We start from the raw sequence: 19,344 nt of genomic DNA on the forward strand, positions 1-19,344 counted from the left end.
TTAAGGAAACTAGGCCTTCTAAGTAATTTGTCTAAGGCGTCAACTGATGGGGAGTAGGTTCAGTGGTCACAGGCAAGTCCTTTGAATCCCCTCTAAATAAAAAAAAAACTATGATTTTTAAAGTAATTTTCTGGGCCTGGTTGTTTTACTAAGCAGATATAGCAGTTATAGTGTAGTGAATGACCTATGAGAATGAGTAAGATTGCTGCTTCTCTGTTTTGTAGGTCTTTCTTTATTTGTTACCTTAGGGATTAATGCAAATATCTGTTTTTTGCCTTCTCTTTAATGTCTGTTTGTATAATTTAAGCTTTCTTTTCTGTTTACCCATTAAAAAAGCTCTTGGGTTCATTATTACCAAATTTTGATAAAGTAGAAATGTGTTTTACATACCTGCATTATTTAAAAAAAAATATTTAACAACCAAAAACTCAGAAGACAATGCATTGTCCAGTGTTTTATTTAAAATCTAGTGGGCAGTTAACATATGTTATATGAATGAAAAAATTAAGTGTTAATTAATGTAGTTTCAAAACTATATATATATATATACATATATATATGTTTTATAACAACACAAGTAGAAAAGTTGAGGATGACAGGAAGGTTTTGAACTGAACAACTAGAAGTAGAGAATGGCTTTTTAACTGAGATGGGGAAGACTGTAATAGGAATAGGTTTTTTTGAGAAGATCAGGAACTTGGTTTTAAACATGTTAGGTTTGAGATTCCTGTTAGAGATCTAAATGGAGATAGTGAATAAACAGGTGAATTTATTCAAGTTGGTTTGGATATGGAGTTATAAATTTGGAAGTTATCAATATATAGAATGTTTTTGTAAATTAGTGACACTGAGTGAAATCACAAGAGAGGGTCAGTGGAAAAGATGACAGGTTATGCTTTCCAACATTTATAGAAAAAAGAGAAAAAAATACAGATTAAAGAAATTTGAGATGAGTCATTTATCGTAAATAGTCAGACCAGGAATATTTTTTTTTTCTTCCTGTTGATTTCATATCCACAATTCTTAGAACCTGTCCTTAGTCTCTTTAACTATCAGACCTTACTCATACCTGTCTCATGGCATGAGTCATGGAATGCAGATAGTACAGGTCAGGCAAAGTCTTTGAATCTGGCTTAGCTTTGCCAGAGAGTGCTGGACATCCAAAATTATGAAGCTACCCATCTCAGTCAGGGACCAGCAGATCTTTACATCTTTGGAGACCAGCTTCAGTGGTTATGTTAATACAGAAAGAAACCACAGGTGTTTCTGGAGAGGACCATGAAACTATAGTTTACATGTAGCTCAACCCTGTGGGGAAAAGTCTGTAGAAGGCATTCTGTGAGATGGCAAATTGAGATGATTTAAATAAACTTGGAGATGCAGGTGGGGACTAGTCCAAGCCAGCATCTGATTTTGGCCCACACGATGATATCTGTCTTTTTGCAGAAAGGGCCTCTTTTGTTTACATAGCTTTGAAAAGCAGAGAGAGGCAGATTTTAAAAACATGAAGTTGAACATTTCTCTTTGGTCCTAGTTGCTGAGCTTGGTGGGGTCAAGTGGACCTTAGTGCTTCCCTAAACATAGGCACAGGTCATCCTTTAGACTGCCTTTGCATGTCCTTTTAGTGCAGCATATCTGAGAAAAATGGAAACAGCAAATGTGGAAATATGGGTGGTACACTGATGTAGCACCATACAGTGTTGATTCTCATGAAAATTAGAGGCCGGCCAAGGAAATGAGAACTTGAACAAATGTTTTATTCTTACCTCAAAAATAATGGAAGCTACTGCATCCATGAAATAAGAATAAGATGGTATAAAAAAATTCAGTGAACAATAAACACTGTTATTGAAAATTAAATATGATAGCAGAAATAACTTAAGGAAAGAGCTGGAGGATGAAGTTGAGATGAATCTCTTAACAAGTAATGTGAAAAAGCAAGGGGGAATGTTTGACAGAAGAGAGAACTTTGATTTGAGGATCAGTCCAGAAGGTCACAGGCCAAATAAATTAGTGTTCTAGGAAGAGACTACAATGATAGAGAAGAAAATTACCTTCAATAATATGACTGAAGAATATCCCCAGGACCAAAGGATATATTTTCATATTAAAAAGAAACAAAAGAATACAAAAATATTAATTTAAAAAGATATATGTACTATGTTCCTTATAGTATTATTTAGAGTAAAAAATACATGAAAGCAATGTAAATGTGCATCAGTGGATGAATGGATAAAAAAGATGTGATGTGTACACACACACACTCACTGACTCACTCACCCTTGGGATATTACTTGGCCATCAAAAAGGTAGAATCTTGCCATTTGTAACAGTTTGGGTGGACCTCGAAGAGTCAATGCTAAGTGAAATACGTTAGAGAAAGACAGATACTGTGTGATTTCACTCATATGTCAAATACATAAACAAAGCAAAATAAATGCACAAACAAAATAAAAACACAGAAATACAGAGAACAGAGTAATAATTATCAGAGGGGAATGGGCAAAGAGGGAGGGTGAAATGGATAAACGGCATCAACTGGTGACAGAAACTTAAGTTTTTGGTTGCGAGCCTGCTATAGGGTACTAGAAGTAGAAATAAAATGTTGTACATGTGAAACTTACAGAAGGTTATAAACTAGTGTTACCTCAAAAAAACGAAAAAACACCCCCAAGAATCAAAAATGCCTATCAAGTGCCAGGCATAAACTTTTTAAATAATAATTGTTTAGGTATTAAACAAAGTCAACGACCTTTTAAAAAATATTTATTTATGGCTGCACTGGATCTTCGTTGCTGTGTGCAGTCTTTCTCTAGTTGTGGCGAGCAGGGCTTGCTTCTCCTTGTTGCAATGTACGAGCTTCTCATTGCAGTGGCTTCTCTTCATGTAGAGCACAGGCTCTAGGCACGCAAACTCAGTAGTTGTGGCACCCTTGCTTACTTGCTCTGTGTCATGTGGAAACTTCCTGGACCAGGGATTGAACCAGTGTCCCCTGCATTGGCAGGCAGACTCTTACCCACTGTACCCCAGGGAAGTCCAGCAAACTTTTATTTTCAAATATCAGAATACCAAAGAGAAAGAGGTTCTACAAGTTTCCAAAGAGGAAGAGGTAGGTTGCACATAAAAAGATCAGGAGTTGGTCATTTCAGACTGATGTTTGGGTAGCTAAACATTAGCCTTTCCACGTAAGTTTTTTAATTCATTTGTCATTTTGTACAAAAAGCCTACTGGAATTTTGATTGAGACTGCATTGAATAAACAGGTCAATTTGAGGAAAAATGACATCTTAAACTTGTTGACTTATGTAGTTCATGAATAAGGTTTAATTTTCTACATTTCAGAGACACTGTCCCATAGTTGCAGTGTACAGAGTAGTGCAGCATGTTTTGTTATATTTGCCTATGACTATTTTATGTTTTTTGAGCTGTGGCACATGATACGCCTTTTAAGATTTCATTTTCTAATTGTTCGTTTTTATAGGTAGAATAATTGATTTTTGTAAAATAGATTTGTTAGGATTTTCTAAATAGATGGTTACACCTTCTGTGAATTAAGACAGTTTTATTTCTTTTCAGTCTTTATTTTTTAAAAATTATTTTTCTTGCCATATTGCACTGGGTAAGTTGAACATGACTTAGCGACTGGACAACAATAAAGCTCTACACTGTAATCTTGGATGAAAGTGTTACAAGCACATATCCTTGTTTGTTTCCAATCTTAGTGGGAAGGCATCAAGTATTTCATTATTAAGTATGTCGCCATTTTTTTGTAGATGGTCTGTATCAGGTAGAGGACATTTGCTTTTATTCTTTGGTTACTGAGAGATTTTAATCAAGAGTGGGTGTTGCATATTGTCAGTGCCTTTTCTGTTTCTGTCTAGGTGGTGTGTTATCTCCTTTGATCTGTAGAAACAGTGATTTAGGTTGGTTGATTTTTTTTAAAATCAACCTTCCCTCCCAAGGGTAAATCTTGTTTGATTTATGTGTCATGATGTATTATCCTTTTTATTTTCAATTTGCTAATATTTTCATAAGGAGTTTTGTACCTGTGTTACGAGAAGTATTTATCTATGGCTTTCTTTTATATTGTTTTTAGATTTGGTACCAAAGAAATACTTGCTTCAGGAAGTGTTTCCTCCTCATCTGTATTCTGGAAGAGTGTACATGTGACTGGTGTTAATTCTTTTTAATTTTCTTCCCAAATTCACTGTTGACACTCTATCAGGAGGGCTGTTATGAAAACTGGATACCACAGGATTGTTCCATATTGATTTCTGGAACTCTTTTTTTTTATTAGTTCACTCTCTGTGGTATTTTTGCCCCATGAATTTTAGTTGCTTCAGCCTCTTCAAATTTTGAGCACTGTCCCTTCTGCTCAGTGTGACTGTTAGAACCAGTGCCAGGGCCCAGTAAGTGCCAGAAGAGCAGGAAACTGGGACGCTCGTGGTTTTTATCTGCCTTCTTGCTTTCTCTCAGAGGCCATAGATCTGCTTGCTGTTCATTCCCTGTTGGTCAGTGTCTGAAAACAGTCACTTCATACATTTTGTCTAGTTTTCTAGTTGTTTATGCTGGTATCCCTAGTCTGTTAATCATCTAATAATCTGCTGTAGCTGGAGGTGAAAGTGTATAAGTAATATTTGAACTTTGTAATAATGTAATTGTGCCTATTGGCCTAATGAAATTAGGATGGAAAGTTAGTAAGTGGGCTTGGAATATGCTGTTAGGCTGGCTGAAAGAAAGCTAAATCTTGAGTTCGCATAATGTAATAATATTGAATACTGAAAAAATCAAGAAGTAGCAGTACAAGCATGTTATTTAATGGTGTAATAGTAAATGACAAAAGAATAATGTAAAAGAATAAACAGATTATTTTTAGGGAGAGGCAACTGTTGAGGAGGAAGCATATAGGGGACTGCTCTATTTCCTGATAAACCTTGTAGAACTGTTTGACTAGGAACACATGTAAGAAATAGATCATGAAACTAGGGGGGAAAAAGAGTGGTCAATGGAAACCATAGGAAAGAAAGTATAATAGTACTGATATTATTTAGTCATAATCAGATTCAAGATCAACACATTTTGAAAGTAGTTAAAGAGGATATTTTTCTTACTGATGAAAGATCCCCTAGAGTCACAAAACTTTTATTTACTTAGTAGAGCTTTGAAGTATATTGAGCTGATGTAAATACCAGGAGAAACTGCACCCACTTTCATAATCGAGGAGCTTCTAATTTCTGTATTTTAGAAATATGTCACACAGAGTCACTTGTTAGCACACATGCACACATGAAGTACACAGAAGGAATGAAAAATTTGATTAACACAGTTAGCAGGTATGTGTGTTTGTGCATACATACAACTTTGTACAAATAAATTTGTACAAAACTTTAAAATACAGTGTATCTGGCACAGAAATTGACTATTGATCAGTTCCAAAATGTAGAACTCACTTGTGTATTTCTATTTATTCCTTTTGAGGTTTGTAGGGCTTTTTGAATCTGTGGATTTGGTGAGTTTCATTGTTGCTGTTCAGTCGCCAAGTTGTGTCGGACTCTTTGAGACCCCATGGACTACAGCAGGCCAGGTGTCCCTGTCCTTCACTATCTTCTGGAGTTTGCTCAAACTCATGTCCAGTGAGTTGGTGATGCCATCCACCCATCTCATCCTCTGTCACCCTCTTCTGCCTTCAATCTTTCCCAGCATCAGGGTCTTTTCCAATGAGTCGGCTCTTGGCATCAGGTGGCCAAGGTATTGGAGCTGCAACATGTCCTTCCAATGCATAGTTAGGGTTGATTTCCTTTAGGATTGACTGGTTTGATCTCTTTGCCGTCCATGGGACTGTCAAGAGTCTTCTCCAGCCCACAATTCAAAATCATCAAATTTAGAGTTTCATTAGTTTGGGAAAAAATTAAGCTGTTATCTTGTCAGCTGTTGCCATTATTTTCTTTCCTCTCTTTCTGGGACTGATTAAATATTTTCCAATTCTTTTCACTATCTGTCATGTCTTTTCATCTCTTTTCTGTTTCTTTCTTTTTCTTCCTTTAATGCATAAATAGATGATTCCTTCTAATCAATTAATTTTTTTTTAGATCTAGCCTCAGTTCAGTTCAGTCATTCAGTCGTGTCCAACTCTTTGTGACCCCATGAACTGCAGCCTGCCAGGCTTCCCTGTTCTTCACCAGTTCCCAGAACTTGCTCAAACTCATGTCCATTGAGTGGGTGATGCCATCCAACCATCTCATCCTCTATCATCCACTTCTCCACCTGCCTTCAATCTTTCCCAGCATCAGAGTCTTTTCAGATGAGTCAGTTCTTTGCATCAGGTGGCCAAACTATTGGAGGCTCAGTTTCAGCATCAGTCCTTCCAGTGAATATTCAGGACTGATTTCCTTTGGGATTGACTGATTTGATCTCCTTGCTGTCCAAGGGACTCTCAAGAGTCTTCTCCAACTCCACAGTTCAAAAGCATCAGTTCTTCGGCACTCAGCTTTCTTTGTGGTCCAACTCCCACATTCATACATGACTGCTGGAAAAACCATAGCTTTGACTAGATGGACCTTTGTTGGCAAAGTAATGTCTCTGCTTTTAATATGCTGTCTAGGTTGGTCATAGCTTTTCTTGCAAGAAGCAAGCGTCTTTTAATATCATGGCTGCAGTTCCCATCTGCAGTGATTTTGCAGTCCAAGAAAATAAAGTCCGTCATTGTTTCCCCATCTATTTGCCATGAAGTTCTGGGACCTGATGCCATGATCTTTGTTTTTTGAATGTTGAGTTTTAAGCCAGCTTTTTCCGCTCTTCTCTTTCACTTTCATCAAGAGGCTCTTTAGTTCCTCTTTGCTTTCTGCCAGGAGGGTGGTGTTATCTGCATATCTGAGATTATTGTTACTTCCCCCTGCATTCTTGATTCCAGCTTGAATTCATCCAGTCTGGCATTTTGCATAATGTACTCAGCATGTAAGTTAAATAGTATATAAGGTCTAGTCTACTGAATTTTAAAGTTTTGTTTTCCATTTCTAAAAGTAATGTATGTTCTTTTTTGCTACTTGATTTTTTAAAAAAGATTTTTATACCCTGCAGATATTTTCAAGTTTGTCATATATTTGTTTAAACAGATAATCATTCTTGTTTTAAAATCTGTCCAGTACTTCCAGTTGCTAAAGTCTGCGGGGGATCTTAATGCTGGTTGTCGTTCTTGTTGTTTTATTTCTGTGATTTGTTGTCTGTATTGGCTTCGTGGTTGTCACTGAGTTATTTGTGTAGTTCTCTGAGGCCCACGATAAATTTGCCATCCTGTAGATAGGCTTTGGTTTGCTTTCTGCTGGAACCTGTGATCATTGCCATTCAGTTCAGTTCAGTTCAGTAACTCAGTCGTGCCTGACTCTTTGCCATTAGGGATGCCTTAATCTTTGGTTCTCTCAGGTGCACATCTTCCCTGGGGCTGGTTTCAACTTCTCTAGGATGGTTTTTTTCTTCACCCTTTTCCTTTCTTCTTATCTTGTTCTGACCTTTCTGTAGCTGTACTTAACCCTAAGAGAATATGAGCCCTTTGGGGGTGAGCTGGTCTCGGCTTATCATGGGAGTGATCTCCCCAGAACTCTTCACCTTGGACTGGTTTTGGACTTTGAATGCTGTGCTTCTTTCTTCATTTGTTCCTCTCTCCCATTGGTTGTTACTCAGCCTTTCCACTTATCTCTTTGGGTTTTGACTTTTATCCAGAAATTTGCTTGGGACTTCACCACTGCAGATCATTATTGTTTTTAAGATGTTGGTTTGAAAAGTTTTACACAGTATTTTTCATTGTCTTTAGCAAGAAGGAAAGATGAAGCTGTAAATGCATTTATTAGAAAATTAAGAGCAAAAACAAATGAACTTATTTCTGGGTTAAGAAAATAGGAAAAGAAGAAACATGACAGTAGAAAGTAGGGATTAAGTAGAATTTAATGAAATAGGAAAGCTGTATTTTCATAAAAGTTGGAGCTGGTTCTTTGAAACAGCCAATAAAATAATCAAAGTCTTGGTAAGTCTGATAAGAAAATAAAACAGAAGACACATCTAAATATACATGTAAATTGAGAATAAAAGTGGAACCGTAACTACACATATGAAAGGAATTAAGTGATTATATGAAAGACTATAAACCGTCTTAATTAGTAGTTTGGCAATTTGTTGACAAATTAACACTACTAAAAATATTTTGCACATTTAAAATGCTTCTCCACAAGTATCCTATTTATCACTAGTTTGTAACATGCAGTAGAAAATTTTAAAGAAAAATTTTTTGCTTATAGCTTTTTATTTGATCCTATATTCCTAGAATATTAGGTTTAACGTATGTGTTTCAGTCAAAAAATAGACAAGATGTATTTTTCTTTATATTCATTTTTAGTACTAAGGTTACTAGTTTTTGGTTTTTTTTTTAAACATTTATTTATTTGGCTACATAGAGTCTTAGTTGTGGCATGTGGGATCTAGTTCCCTAACCAGGGATCGAACCCAGCCCCCCTGTATCAGGAGCGCAGAGTCTTAGCCACTGGACCACTAGGGAATTCCCTAAGGTTACTAGTTTTGTAAGTCACAGTGTTTTTCTGCAGCTGTTCAAATTATGTGTTTTCATCTCCCATCTTTAATCTAGCTTCTTTCCTCATCTTATTGTATCAGATGGTTAACTTTCTATTGGATTTGTAGAGTAGGTATTTAATGGTGGTGTGTGTGGAGGAGGAACCATCATAGAATGTGTACTTTACCAACTTTTTATGAAACCTTTAGACAGGTTGAGACTAATAAAATTTTGTATATTTTTCATTTGTGTTTAGGTTTAAATTACCAGATTTCTATTATCTGAAACAATTTATTTAATTCTTCCTAACAACAGAGATGCAGATTCAGAAATATGTTAAGATGAAAGAGTGTTAGTATTTGTAATCTCTTTTAAGTTGGAGTAAGAGGATTTTGGAGGATAAGTCATAATAAACTAATTTATCTTGTTCTCCTGTAGTATCTTTCTGTATTGGTATGTGTAATCTATCATTATATAGCAGTTATAGTCCAATAAAGTTGCCTTTGAAGACTGATAGAAGTATTAATTTCCATAGGAAAAACTTGGAGTAATATAGAAAAAGACTGGGATAACCGGTGTTACAAACTCAATATAGTGATAACATCAGTAATACACTTCATGAGAATTGGTACCACAACGTGATTTTTGGTCATTTTCAATCTCCATTTATTGGAGGTGTTTATATTATTTTGCGTCATCTTTTATTAGGATTTTACAGTGTCAGAGATGGTTAGCAAAAAAAAAAAAAAAACCTGAATGCTTGTCAAATCTTCGTGTTCTCAGAAAAGTTACACTAGTGTTTCTCAGACTATCTCTGATGTAGAACCAGATTTGTGTGCGCCACCCCCGCCCAGCACAGTCTGCTGGAAACTGATACAGGGTTCTGTTGAGCATGCCTAGTATCCAGCTTGTGTCATGTGATTTACCACCTAAGCTTGATAACAACCACACTGATAAATATCTTATTCTTCAGAGCCCACTGATGACATACTTGAATGTTGTGGAAATGTTAAGTTGCTGTAAAAGTTTCCAAGTGCTTTTTCTTAATTTTTTACACTTACCATGGACTGGTGGAATGATGCAGTGCATGGACCAGGCTTTGAAATGGATCTGGGAACAATCTAAAGGCTTGATTGACTCAGGGAGTGGATTATCACCACTCCACATGTTAGTGAAGGGCAACAGCTTTCAAATAAACTTAATAAATGCTTTAAAAGGAGCTACCCAGAAATCCTGTGGTAGAAAATAGCAAATGAAAATTTAAGTGATATTGTGGAAAGGTATTTAAATTGGTTTGTATGTAGTTCATTTTTATACTTTTGCCTCTGTAGTTTTAAATAGTTTCATGGGATTAAAATCATCCAGGCAGATAGATTGATTTGAAAGAAGATAATATAGGTACAGAAGTGTGAGTGTAGAAAAGGGAAGAAATTTAAATGGGCACGGTTACATCAATTGAAGAATTGAATTTATTGTAATAGATCTCTAACCATTTGGTTCCTCAAATTAAAATGTAAGAACTTTTTGAAATAAGATTTTTTTAAAAAGGAAAATTAGTAGTGCTGAATTTCTAATTCTACAAAATAGCTTGGTATTAATGTGGCAGATATTTAGTAAGCTCCTAAAATGTATGACACAAACTTTATATTTGACCCTGGAATAAAATCCTTAGGTCATGCAAAAGTCAGGTAAATTACTGAGTCAGCTGTTTTATATGCTTCTCACTCACTAGTATGTTGGAGTATGCCAAAAAGGACCAATTAGCTAAAAGATTCAAATTTTTAAATGTGGGAATTGAATGGAATGGGCACTTTATTCTGCAGGACCACTAAGAGTTATGGCTGAATATTTAAGAACAGGAGTTTTGGAGACTTTATGTTATTACTAGTAAAAATAATGGAACAGGAAAAGAAATCTCACTTTCTTAATTGCCTTCAGCATTACTCAGAGTGTGCTCACATATTCGAGGGTGTTTTGTTTAATTTTTTTTAAGTAATTTTTTTAAACTTATGTATGGAAAAGATGAAAGTAACTTTACATTAAAGGCATGCACGGTGTCAGGCTTGTGATACTCCCTTCTCTCTTCCTCATTTCTGGTTTATTCTTGATAGCAGCGTTTCTGTTAATCCCAGGTTCTGGTATTCTGATAGGCACAATTTCCCATTTCTGGGATCTCTTCACATTCAGCTTTACGTGTTACTATTTATTAGTGTGTTCCATCTTCCACTTACTATTAACCTTTTTTGTTAATACAGTTGTCTCTTGTGTCTGTGGGGGATTTTTTTCTAGGAACAGCCCCCTCCATGCCACTTGCATAGATACCAAAATCTGTGGATACTCAGGTCCCTCATATAAAATAGCAGAGTGTTTGTGTGTAACTTACACACATCCTCCCATGTAATTTAAATCATCTCTAGATTATGTATAGTCTCTAATATCTAATGTAAATGCTGTATAAATAGTTGTAAATACAATGTAAATGCTATGTAAATGCTAGGTGCATGACCAGTTCAGATTTTGGTTTTTGGAACTTTTTTCCTAGAATTTTTTTCCCCCCAAATAGTTTCATTTGGTTCAATTGGAGGATGTGGAACCTGCAGATATGGAGGGCCAGCTGAAATAATAACTGATTTATTGAATGCTTCTGTGCAGGACATAGTTTTAATCACTTTATAAGTGTGTTGCCTTTTTAAAATTCTCACAGAAACCCTCTGAATGAATAAAGTACTGTGATTCCCATTTTACGAAAGACTGAGGCAGACAAATTACATAACTTAGCCAAGGTCTCTCAGTAAAGAATAATCCAAGATTCAAAGCCAGTTTGCAGCTCTCATTCAGGCCATCAGTAGTCTTGGCATTAGCAGTAGGAATGAAAACAAAATTGTAATGATGAGAGAGAAAAACATTACAGTGGTGTAATTGCTAGTATTTATTGAGAGATTACTGTGGGCCAGTTAAAATAATTGCTTTAACGAGTGTTATTTTTATATCCGCCTTTAAGATTATTTTCATTTTATTTGACATGGATACAGAGACATAGCGTTCTATTGACTTGTCTAAAGCCATGTGGATAATAAGTGTTGAAGCTAAGTTCAAACTCCTGAGCCAGAGTATCTGTGTATTGTTTATTTGCCCATCTCCTTTGACAGGAAATGTCTATTAAAGAATAAGTACTTCATTAATCTTCAAGCACATAGTACGTTTTCATTAAATATTAGTTGATTGTAATACAATAAACCCATATTTAGATGATATTTTGTACTTTTTGCCCTTTACATAGTACCTTAAAAGCTTAATTTTCCTGTAAACTGTGTTCTAGGCATTGTCGGTAATACCACGGTGGTTTTTTAAAATTTTAGAACCTTTGGTGATATTTTAAGTTTTAGCACTAAAAGTGGTTTACATAGTATTTAAAAACACTCTTATGTAACATTTAACTTTTATTAAATAAAAAGTTACACAGTTAGAACATTCAGAAAAAGGGAGATGTAGCAAATAACTGCATACATATCATCAAGTATTTGAAAATTATTTATTCACGGTTTTCTGTTCATTTAATGCTAACTTCTGTGTTTGTTTTATGCCTAAAGCCATATCCAGAAGACCCAGCAGTTTATAAACCACTCTCCCAGGAAGAACTGCAAAGGATAAAGAATGAGAAAAAACAGAAACAAAATGAGAGAAAACAGAAAATATCAGAAAATCGCAAACATTTGGCTAGTGTACGTGTTGTACAAAAAAACCTCGTCTTTGTTGTAGGTCTGTCTCAGCGCCTAGCAGACCCAGAGGTAAGTTGTCTTCACTTTCCTTTCTCAATTTGGCACTTTTTTCTTTTTCTTTATTTGGAAATAGTAGCTGGCCCTGCCCAAAGGCAGGATTTACCTCAAAATTCTCAAACTTAGAAGATAATGGGAAATGATTTTTAATAATCACTAAGAAACCAGTGACCAGTTGTGATCTCAGGCCAGTGTCTTCATCGTTCTTGGCTCATTTCCTTCAGTTGTGAAACTGGGCAGTTGAATTGGGTCTCTGAAGTCCCCTTCAGTGCTCCTAGTCTACGGAAGTTGGACAGTGTCTCTGTTGTGCTCTTAAGGCTCATCTGACATGACTGCTCTGTTTCTTTCCTCTTTTCTGTAGCTGTATTAAGGACCAACAGTGGAGATGTACTTTCATGAACCCACCAGAGATCTGTATTTTTTTTTTTAATCACGCCGAAGCGGTGAACCTTGATTATAAAACAGTGATAGAATTGTTGCTCTACTGTGTCATCATTCTTTATTCATTCATTTTAAGCCAGTTTTGGGGAAGGAGAAAGAATTCAGAGGGAAACAGTGGTTGAGGTTCTTTGTCATATGTTGAAAGCAGGGGAGGCCTTAACCCTTTTGTTTATTACTTAACTCTTCTCTCCTTCCTCCACCAGGCTTATTAGAGTAATGTTGAACTCATTACTTTTCCTTAATGCCCTTGGATACATGTCTGCTAATGTTTAGTTCCTAATATACCAGGAGATGCTGACTAGATTGTTGGGAAGGCAAATAGAAACTGAATGGCAGCCAGAATGTCTGCTTCAGTTGGAGAGAGCTGGATTTGAGGGATCTCTCGGAAGTACTCCTTGAGAAGGGTTTAAAGTAAGGCTCAGGATGGCAGCAATCAGAGAAAGGATTACAGTGAATATGCTTAGGGAGGCGGGAATCTTTGAACTGGTCCAAGAGGGCTAAAGGCCCCAGAAGGAGGAAATATAAGGAGTCTAAAAATTGATTTTGTAAAAATCAGTTTAGAAAGAATAAGAAATATTTATTGCTGATTAGTTAACTATGTATTGAGGCTGCGAAGGGCTTCAAGATCTGTAGAGGAGAACATCAGGGTGACCTTACTAAGAAGTCTCTGTCATTGGTAATAAATGTGGAGGCAGCTCATGAATTACTAGGATCTAGGTCCGAGATGCTGGCATTAGTGGGCTACACGATCGTCAAGAGACGAGGTTTTTTCCAAAGCCAAAGGGGTAGATCTAGAGTTCATATCTCTAATAAATGATAAGAAAGGAGCTCATTTTAGGCCTGCGATTTAACCTCAGCAGCTAGTTCTCCCTTTTTCCTAAATCATCTAGCATTTAACTCCCCAGACAGTCAGGATCCCATTTCACTCTTGAACACTGCCACAACTTTGCATCAATGCTTCTGTCTCCCTCTTTAAACATTACTTTTTTCCAACCAGAGAACATTTCTTGCCTAAGCAGGTTTTTAATTTACCTACCTCTATTTATTCCTGCTAATCTTATTGATTAGAATCTATGTTTGCTTTTCTGAAGCTGCTACTCCAGTAAAAAAAAAAATTTGTGTCGGGGAGGGGGGCACTCATGCACCTTGTGGGATCTCAGCTTCCTTGACCAGGGATTGAACCTAGGCCATGGCAGTGAAAGTGTGCAGTCCTAACCCCTAGGGCACCAAGGGGCCCCCTGCTAGTCCAGCAAATTGATGGAACTTTAATTTTTATTTAACAACTCTTGGATGTGGATGTACTTGGTTTTACTAATACAAAATCTAGTCCTTTGTGGTACTGGAGGCTTACCGAGCAGCACCCAAACTCTGGTAAAGTGAAGCCATAGTCTGTCTGATGTTTGGTTTACAGGTTTCTGCTTCTTCTTAGAGAAGTGACTTAGATCTGTAGTTTGTTTTTACGTATGTACAGAGATTTATATTCATTTCAAATAGCACAATGTCAGTAAGATTAATCTGAAGAACTATTACACAGAAATTAATCTAGGGAATGACTCGTGAAAGAGAATACTTTATCATGAATGTAAATATACCTAAAAAATTACTGTCTTGATTTTAGACTTTTGAAAGCACTGTTGCTTGGTAAGAGGACAGTGAATTTTCTTAAACATTAGTTTCTCTCATTTGTTTCTCTTGAAACCCTAAGAAAACCAAAGATTAGTGTTTTAGTTATTAAACCCTACTACTTCTAAATAATACCTTAAAATTTTTTTTTAATGTAACTGCCTAACTCTTTCAGATTGGAACACTTCATTAGAAATCGCCAAGTTTCAAATTGTTAGGGGAACTTTGAGTCAAAGAAGATCCCTATCATTTACTTATTTTTGGATGATGAACAATTTGATATTTGGCTGAATTCTGATTAGTAGAATAGGAGCATTTAGGAAAATTTAAAGCTTATTTTGAAAATAATTTTTGTACATCTGACAACTTCATACCAAGATTGATGGTCAAATGTATCCATTTATCGCTTAATAGGAAAAAAGCGTATCTTAGAAGATATGGTAGTTAGAGATAGTGCTTAGAGTAATCATCTCCTAAATCCTAAAAATTTAAATTTGTCAGAACCTTAATCATTCGTTCTGTAAATTAGCTCTTGAATACTTATAGTCTGTTAGATACTTTGATGTTGGAACTGAAATGGTTTAGCAAGCCAGACACAGTCTCTACCCTTAGAAGCTTACAGACAGTGGAGAAGACAGACTTAAGTACTTGTAAGTGTGCTGAGTATTTATAAATAGGAAGATACAGGGCTTTTTGAGAACATATGAACAGTAGGTAATTTAGCTAGTGCAGAGATCCACGAAAAGCCTCCCTGAGGAAAGGATTATTAAAAATGACTAGGGATTAGCTGGGTAGCAAATAAGGGCAGACATGTCCCAGGTGCATGGTAGCATGAAAGAGCTGCTTGTTTGAGGAACTGAAAGACTTTAAAAACGTAACCGTTTTCTTTTAGAAATGGGAAACTGAGGCATAGAGAAGTTGAATGATTTGTCTAGGATCACTTAGCTGTTTCATAGCAGACCCAGGACTAGAAACCACCCTCATCCACCTCCCTCCCCCGCCCCGTCTCCCTGGTCTTTGAACTCCTATTCTGATGTATTTTATACCAGTGATCTGTATGGTTCCTTCATCCACATATTTGTCTATTCATCCTTCATCTGTCACTACATTTTTTATTTTCTCTGACATGTGCATGAACATTTGTGTTCCCAACGTATAGGAAGACATTTTACACATTAGGTATGTCATTGGGCATTTATAATTCTATCATATAACTTTTTATATAGTAGCTAGTACTCAAGTTGACTCACTGTGAAGTAAATATAGGACTTTGAATATATAGGTTATGTGGTTATATGCAGGCTGTTCTGCCTACTACCCATGCTCTTTACTTTCTTTATTTACTGTTTTGCTTATTCAACTTATGTTTAGATAGAACCTTGAATGTGCAACTTAATATAGAACATCGAAATTACTTGAGTTTCCCTTGCCTGGGCAGGCTGTTTTTGTCACCCATAGATCATTTCCTAATACATTAAGGCCCACTAGTGTTTTACACATGTGTTATTCCTTTTGTTCAATTCTAACAGAGTTTAATTATTCCATAAACATTTATTGAGTACCTGCAGTGTGTCAGGCGCTGTGTGAGACATTGAACATAAACCAGTAAAAGGTTGCCCCTGTTTATTTATAAAAGCAGCTGTATACTGTGACGAGTGCTGTGTGTTGTGGAGGCACAAGAGATGGCACCTCACTGTTGGAGTGCCATCAGGAAGTATGAACTTCCTGGCTATCTTTGGCATAAAGTGCTTCAGGCATAGGGATTATACAAGTGCTTCTGGATTAAAAAAAAAAGAGCTTGGTCTTCAAATGATTTGTTTGGCTGGAAAATTAAGAGTGAAATGGTGAGAGATGAGGCTGATGAGGTAAGTGGTAGGGATAAGGAAGGGCTTTAAAAGGCTTCCCTGGTGGCTCAGATGGTAAAGCATCTGCCTACAATGCAGGAGACCTGGTTTCATTATCATGTATTCATTTATTTTTATTAGTTGGAGGCTAATTACTTTACAATATTGTAGTGGTTTTTGTCATACATTGACATGAATCAGCCATGGATTTACATGTATTCCCCATCCCGATCCCCCCTCCCACTTTCCTCTCCACCCGATCCCTCTGGGTCTTCCCAGTGCATCAGGCCCGTGTACTTGTCTCATGCATCCAACCTGGGCTGTTTCAATCCCTGGGTCGGGAAGATCCCCTGGAGAAGGAAATGGCAACCCACTCCAGTATTCTTGCCTGGAAAGTACCATGGACTGAGGATCCTGGTAGGCTACAGTCCATGGGGTCGCAAAGAGTCGGACATGACTGAGCGGCTTCACTTTCACTTTCAATGAGTTTGCACTGTATCTTGAAGACAATGAGAAGCTATTGACTAATCTTAAGAACAGAATGACATGGTGGGATTGGTGCTTTGGAAACACTATTCTGGCTGCTCACTGTAATTATATACAAGTCTTATGTTTTTTATGAAAGTATTGCTCAATTATTGGCCATAATTTATTTCCATAAGTCAGTGTTTAACCTTTACAGACCCAGTACCCACGTTTTTTTGTTTTTTTTTTTAAATAGTATTTTGTAGCACCCTTTGAGTTTCATAAAATGACTTCTTGATCATATAATCTGTCTAGGTAGATACATAATTTGAAAAAAATGAGGGAGAAATTAAAGTATAAGCAGTACTTGGTACTGCTATTCAGGGTGTGACCTCTGGGCTGGTAGCATTAGTATCACCTGGGAGCTTATGGTGCAGACTCTCAGGGGCTGAAATAAGTATTTCAACTGGATCCGCAAATGATTTGTGTGTGTATATAAGTTTGTAAAGTACTTTTTTTCCCAGTACGTTATGAAATAGGAGCTTGCATCTGTTTGTAGAATCACTGTGAATGTGACAACTAAAAGTGCAGATTGTTACAGATGTATGTACTGACAGCATGGGTACCATGAAGAGTTAATGATGTGTGTGATTTTTCTGACGAATTCTTAGTAAAATTTCAAACAAAGCATTTGTAGTTGTCCCTTAATTACAGAGTGTTTGCTTTTAAATTCAACATGCATTGAAACTGTGGGAAAGTGTTTTATATTTATGATTTGTTTCTAGATTCACTTAATTATAAACAAGCATCTTGGCTAGATGAATGTCTTGTAGAACATTCAGAAGTTGTGTAGGATGGTTCTTTGTGGTGCAGGGCTAGCCTGAGTGCTGTAAGCTGTCCCTGGCTCCCACCCACTGAGCGCCAATAGTGTCTCCCAGTTACTTTGACATAATGTGCCAACATCCCTTGATGCTGCCTTCATTGAGAAGTACTACCATCAACTTGGATGTGATATGAGGTGCTGATGCAGCACAACTTTTGACCAGGCTGAGTCCCTTGAAGCAGGTCTTTTGGCTGAGGCCTTTTGCTGAATTAGTACACATCCAGCTGGAATATTGGAACGCAGTTCTGTTCTCCACTGGCCATAAGGCTTTTCAAGATACATACTCTTCCCATAGCCTCTATCCTAAGACTTTCTGTGAACAACCGAGAGTCATCGCCTTTGCCACTCTAAATGTCATATCCTTCAGAAGATTTGGGTGGGAAAAAGATAGAAAGCCAGTGTAGTCATTGCACCTTCTTATCCATTAAAATTGGCTGCAGAAAACATAATAACCCTATACTTATAAAAACCTAAAATAAAGTAAGGTAAAAAAAAATTATATTAATCAAGTTGAAAACTGTTAAGAATTCATGACACCCCAACCACAGACTATTTCACAAAACTTTGGTTCTGTGAAATGTAGAGCATAATAGCTAAGATGTTAAGTATGTGAGAATATTATCAAATAAGAGTATTTGGAGAAGGTACTTTGCATACACTTGAACAGATATATGCAGAAAACTTCAATTGAGAGATAGCTTGCTATTTGGAGAGATTGTAGGAACAGTGGGTCTGTAGGTAACCCCATTGACTGCAGCACACCAGGCTTCCCTGTCCATCACTATCTCTTGGGGTTTCCTCAAACTCATGTCCACTGTGTCAGTGATGCCATCCAACCATCTCATCTTCTGTTGCCCCCTTCTCCACCTTCCTTCAGTCTCTCCCAACATCAGAATCTTTTCAAATGAGCTGGCTCTTCACACCAGGTGACCAGAGTATTGGAGCTTTAGCTTCAGCATCAGTCTGTCTAATGAATATTCAGAGTTGGTTTCCTTTAGATTGACTGTTTGATCTTCTTGCAGTCCAAGGCACTCAAGAGTCCTGTCTAGCACCACAACTTCGAAAGCATTAATTCTTTGGCACTCAGCCTTGTTTATGGTCCAACTCTCATATCCATACATGACTATTGGAAAAAACACAGTTTTGACTATACGAACCTCTGTTGGCAAAATGATGTCTCTGCTTTTTAATTAGCTGTCTGGGTTTGTCATAGCTTTTCTTCCAATGAGCAAGTATCTTTTAATTTCATGGCCACAGTCACCATGTGCAGTGATTTTGGAGCCCAAGAAATTAAAATCTGACACTGTTTCCACTTTTCCTCCTATTTGCCATGAAGTGGTGGGACCGGTTGTTATGATACTCATTTTTTGAATGTTGAATTTTAAACCTATAAACAAATACTATGTAGGTCTGTGGTAAATTTTGGAAAAGAACAGTTTAATTTTGAGGTAGTTGCAAATCCTGGGAGAGAGGATTAAGTTAGCCAAAGTTAAGTTAGTTTGCAGGAGAAGCTAAATGAATGCATATAGTGATCACATAGTAAAGGAGATGGCACAAGTATGAGGGAAAATGACCACCAAGAAGTAACCAGGTAATAGAGAAAAATTCATTTGTTATTTATCAGGAAAAGAGAGAAAAACATAGAAGACAATTGAAAAATGGTGAAATTGACATAAGGAAAATTTATTGACATACACTGAGTAATAAATCATAAAGCATGAAAGTTTGAAAAATATTCTGTTACCATATTTGGAAT

General features: G+C 36.6%; 1 protein-coding gene across 7 annotated transcripts in view; it reads left to right on the forward strand.

Annotated features, from left to right (window-relative positions):
• Nucleotides 1-19,344, forward strand: part of CNOT4 (CCR4-NOT transcription complex subunit 4) — a 148,912-nt gene that overhangs the window by 70,418 nt on the left and 59,150 nt on the right. For all 7 annotated transcript variants that reach the window (XM_070465350.1, XM_070465344.1, XM_070465355.1 and 4 more), the window contains exon 3: nt 12,147-12,344. In XM_070465350.1, coding sequence (XP_070321451.1) covers nt 12,147-12,344 — 198 coding nt within the window. The remainder of the gene's footprint in view (nt 1-12,146; nt 12,345-19,344) is intronic.

This window comes from Odocoileus virginianus, chromosome 1, assembly GCF_023699985.2.
Source record: "Odocoileus virginianus isolate 20LAN1187 ecotype Illinois chromosome 1, Ovbor_1.2, whole genome shotgun sequence".
NCBI classification, from domain to species: domain Eukaryota; kingdom Metazoa; phylum Chordata; class Mammalia; order Artiodactyla; family Cervidae; genus Odocoileus; species Odocoileus virginianus.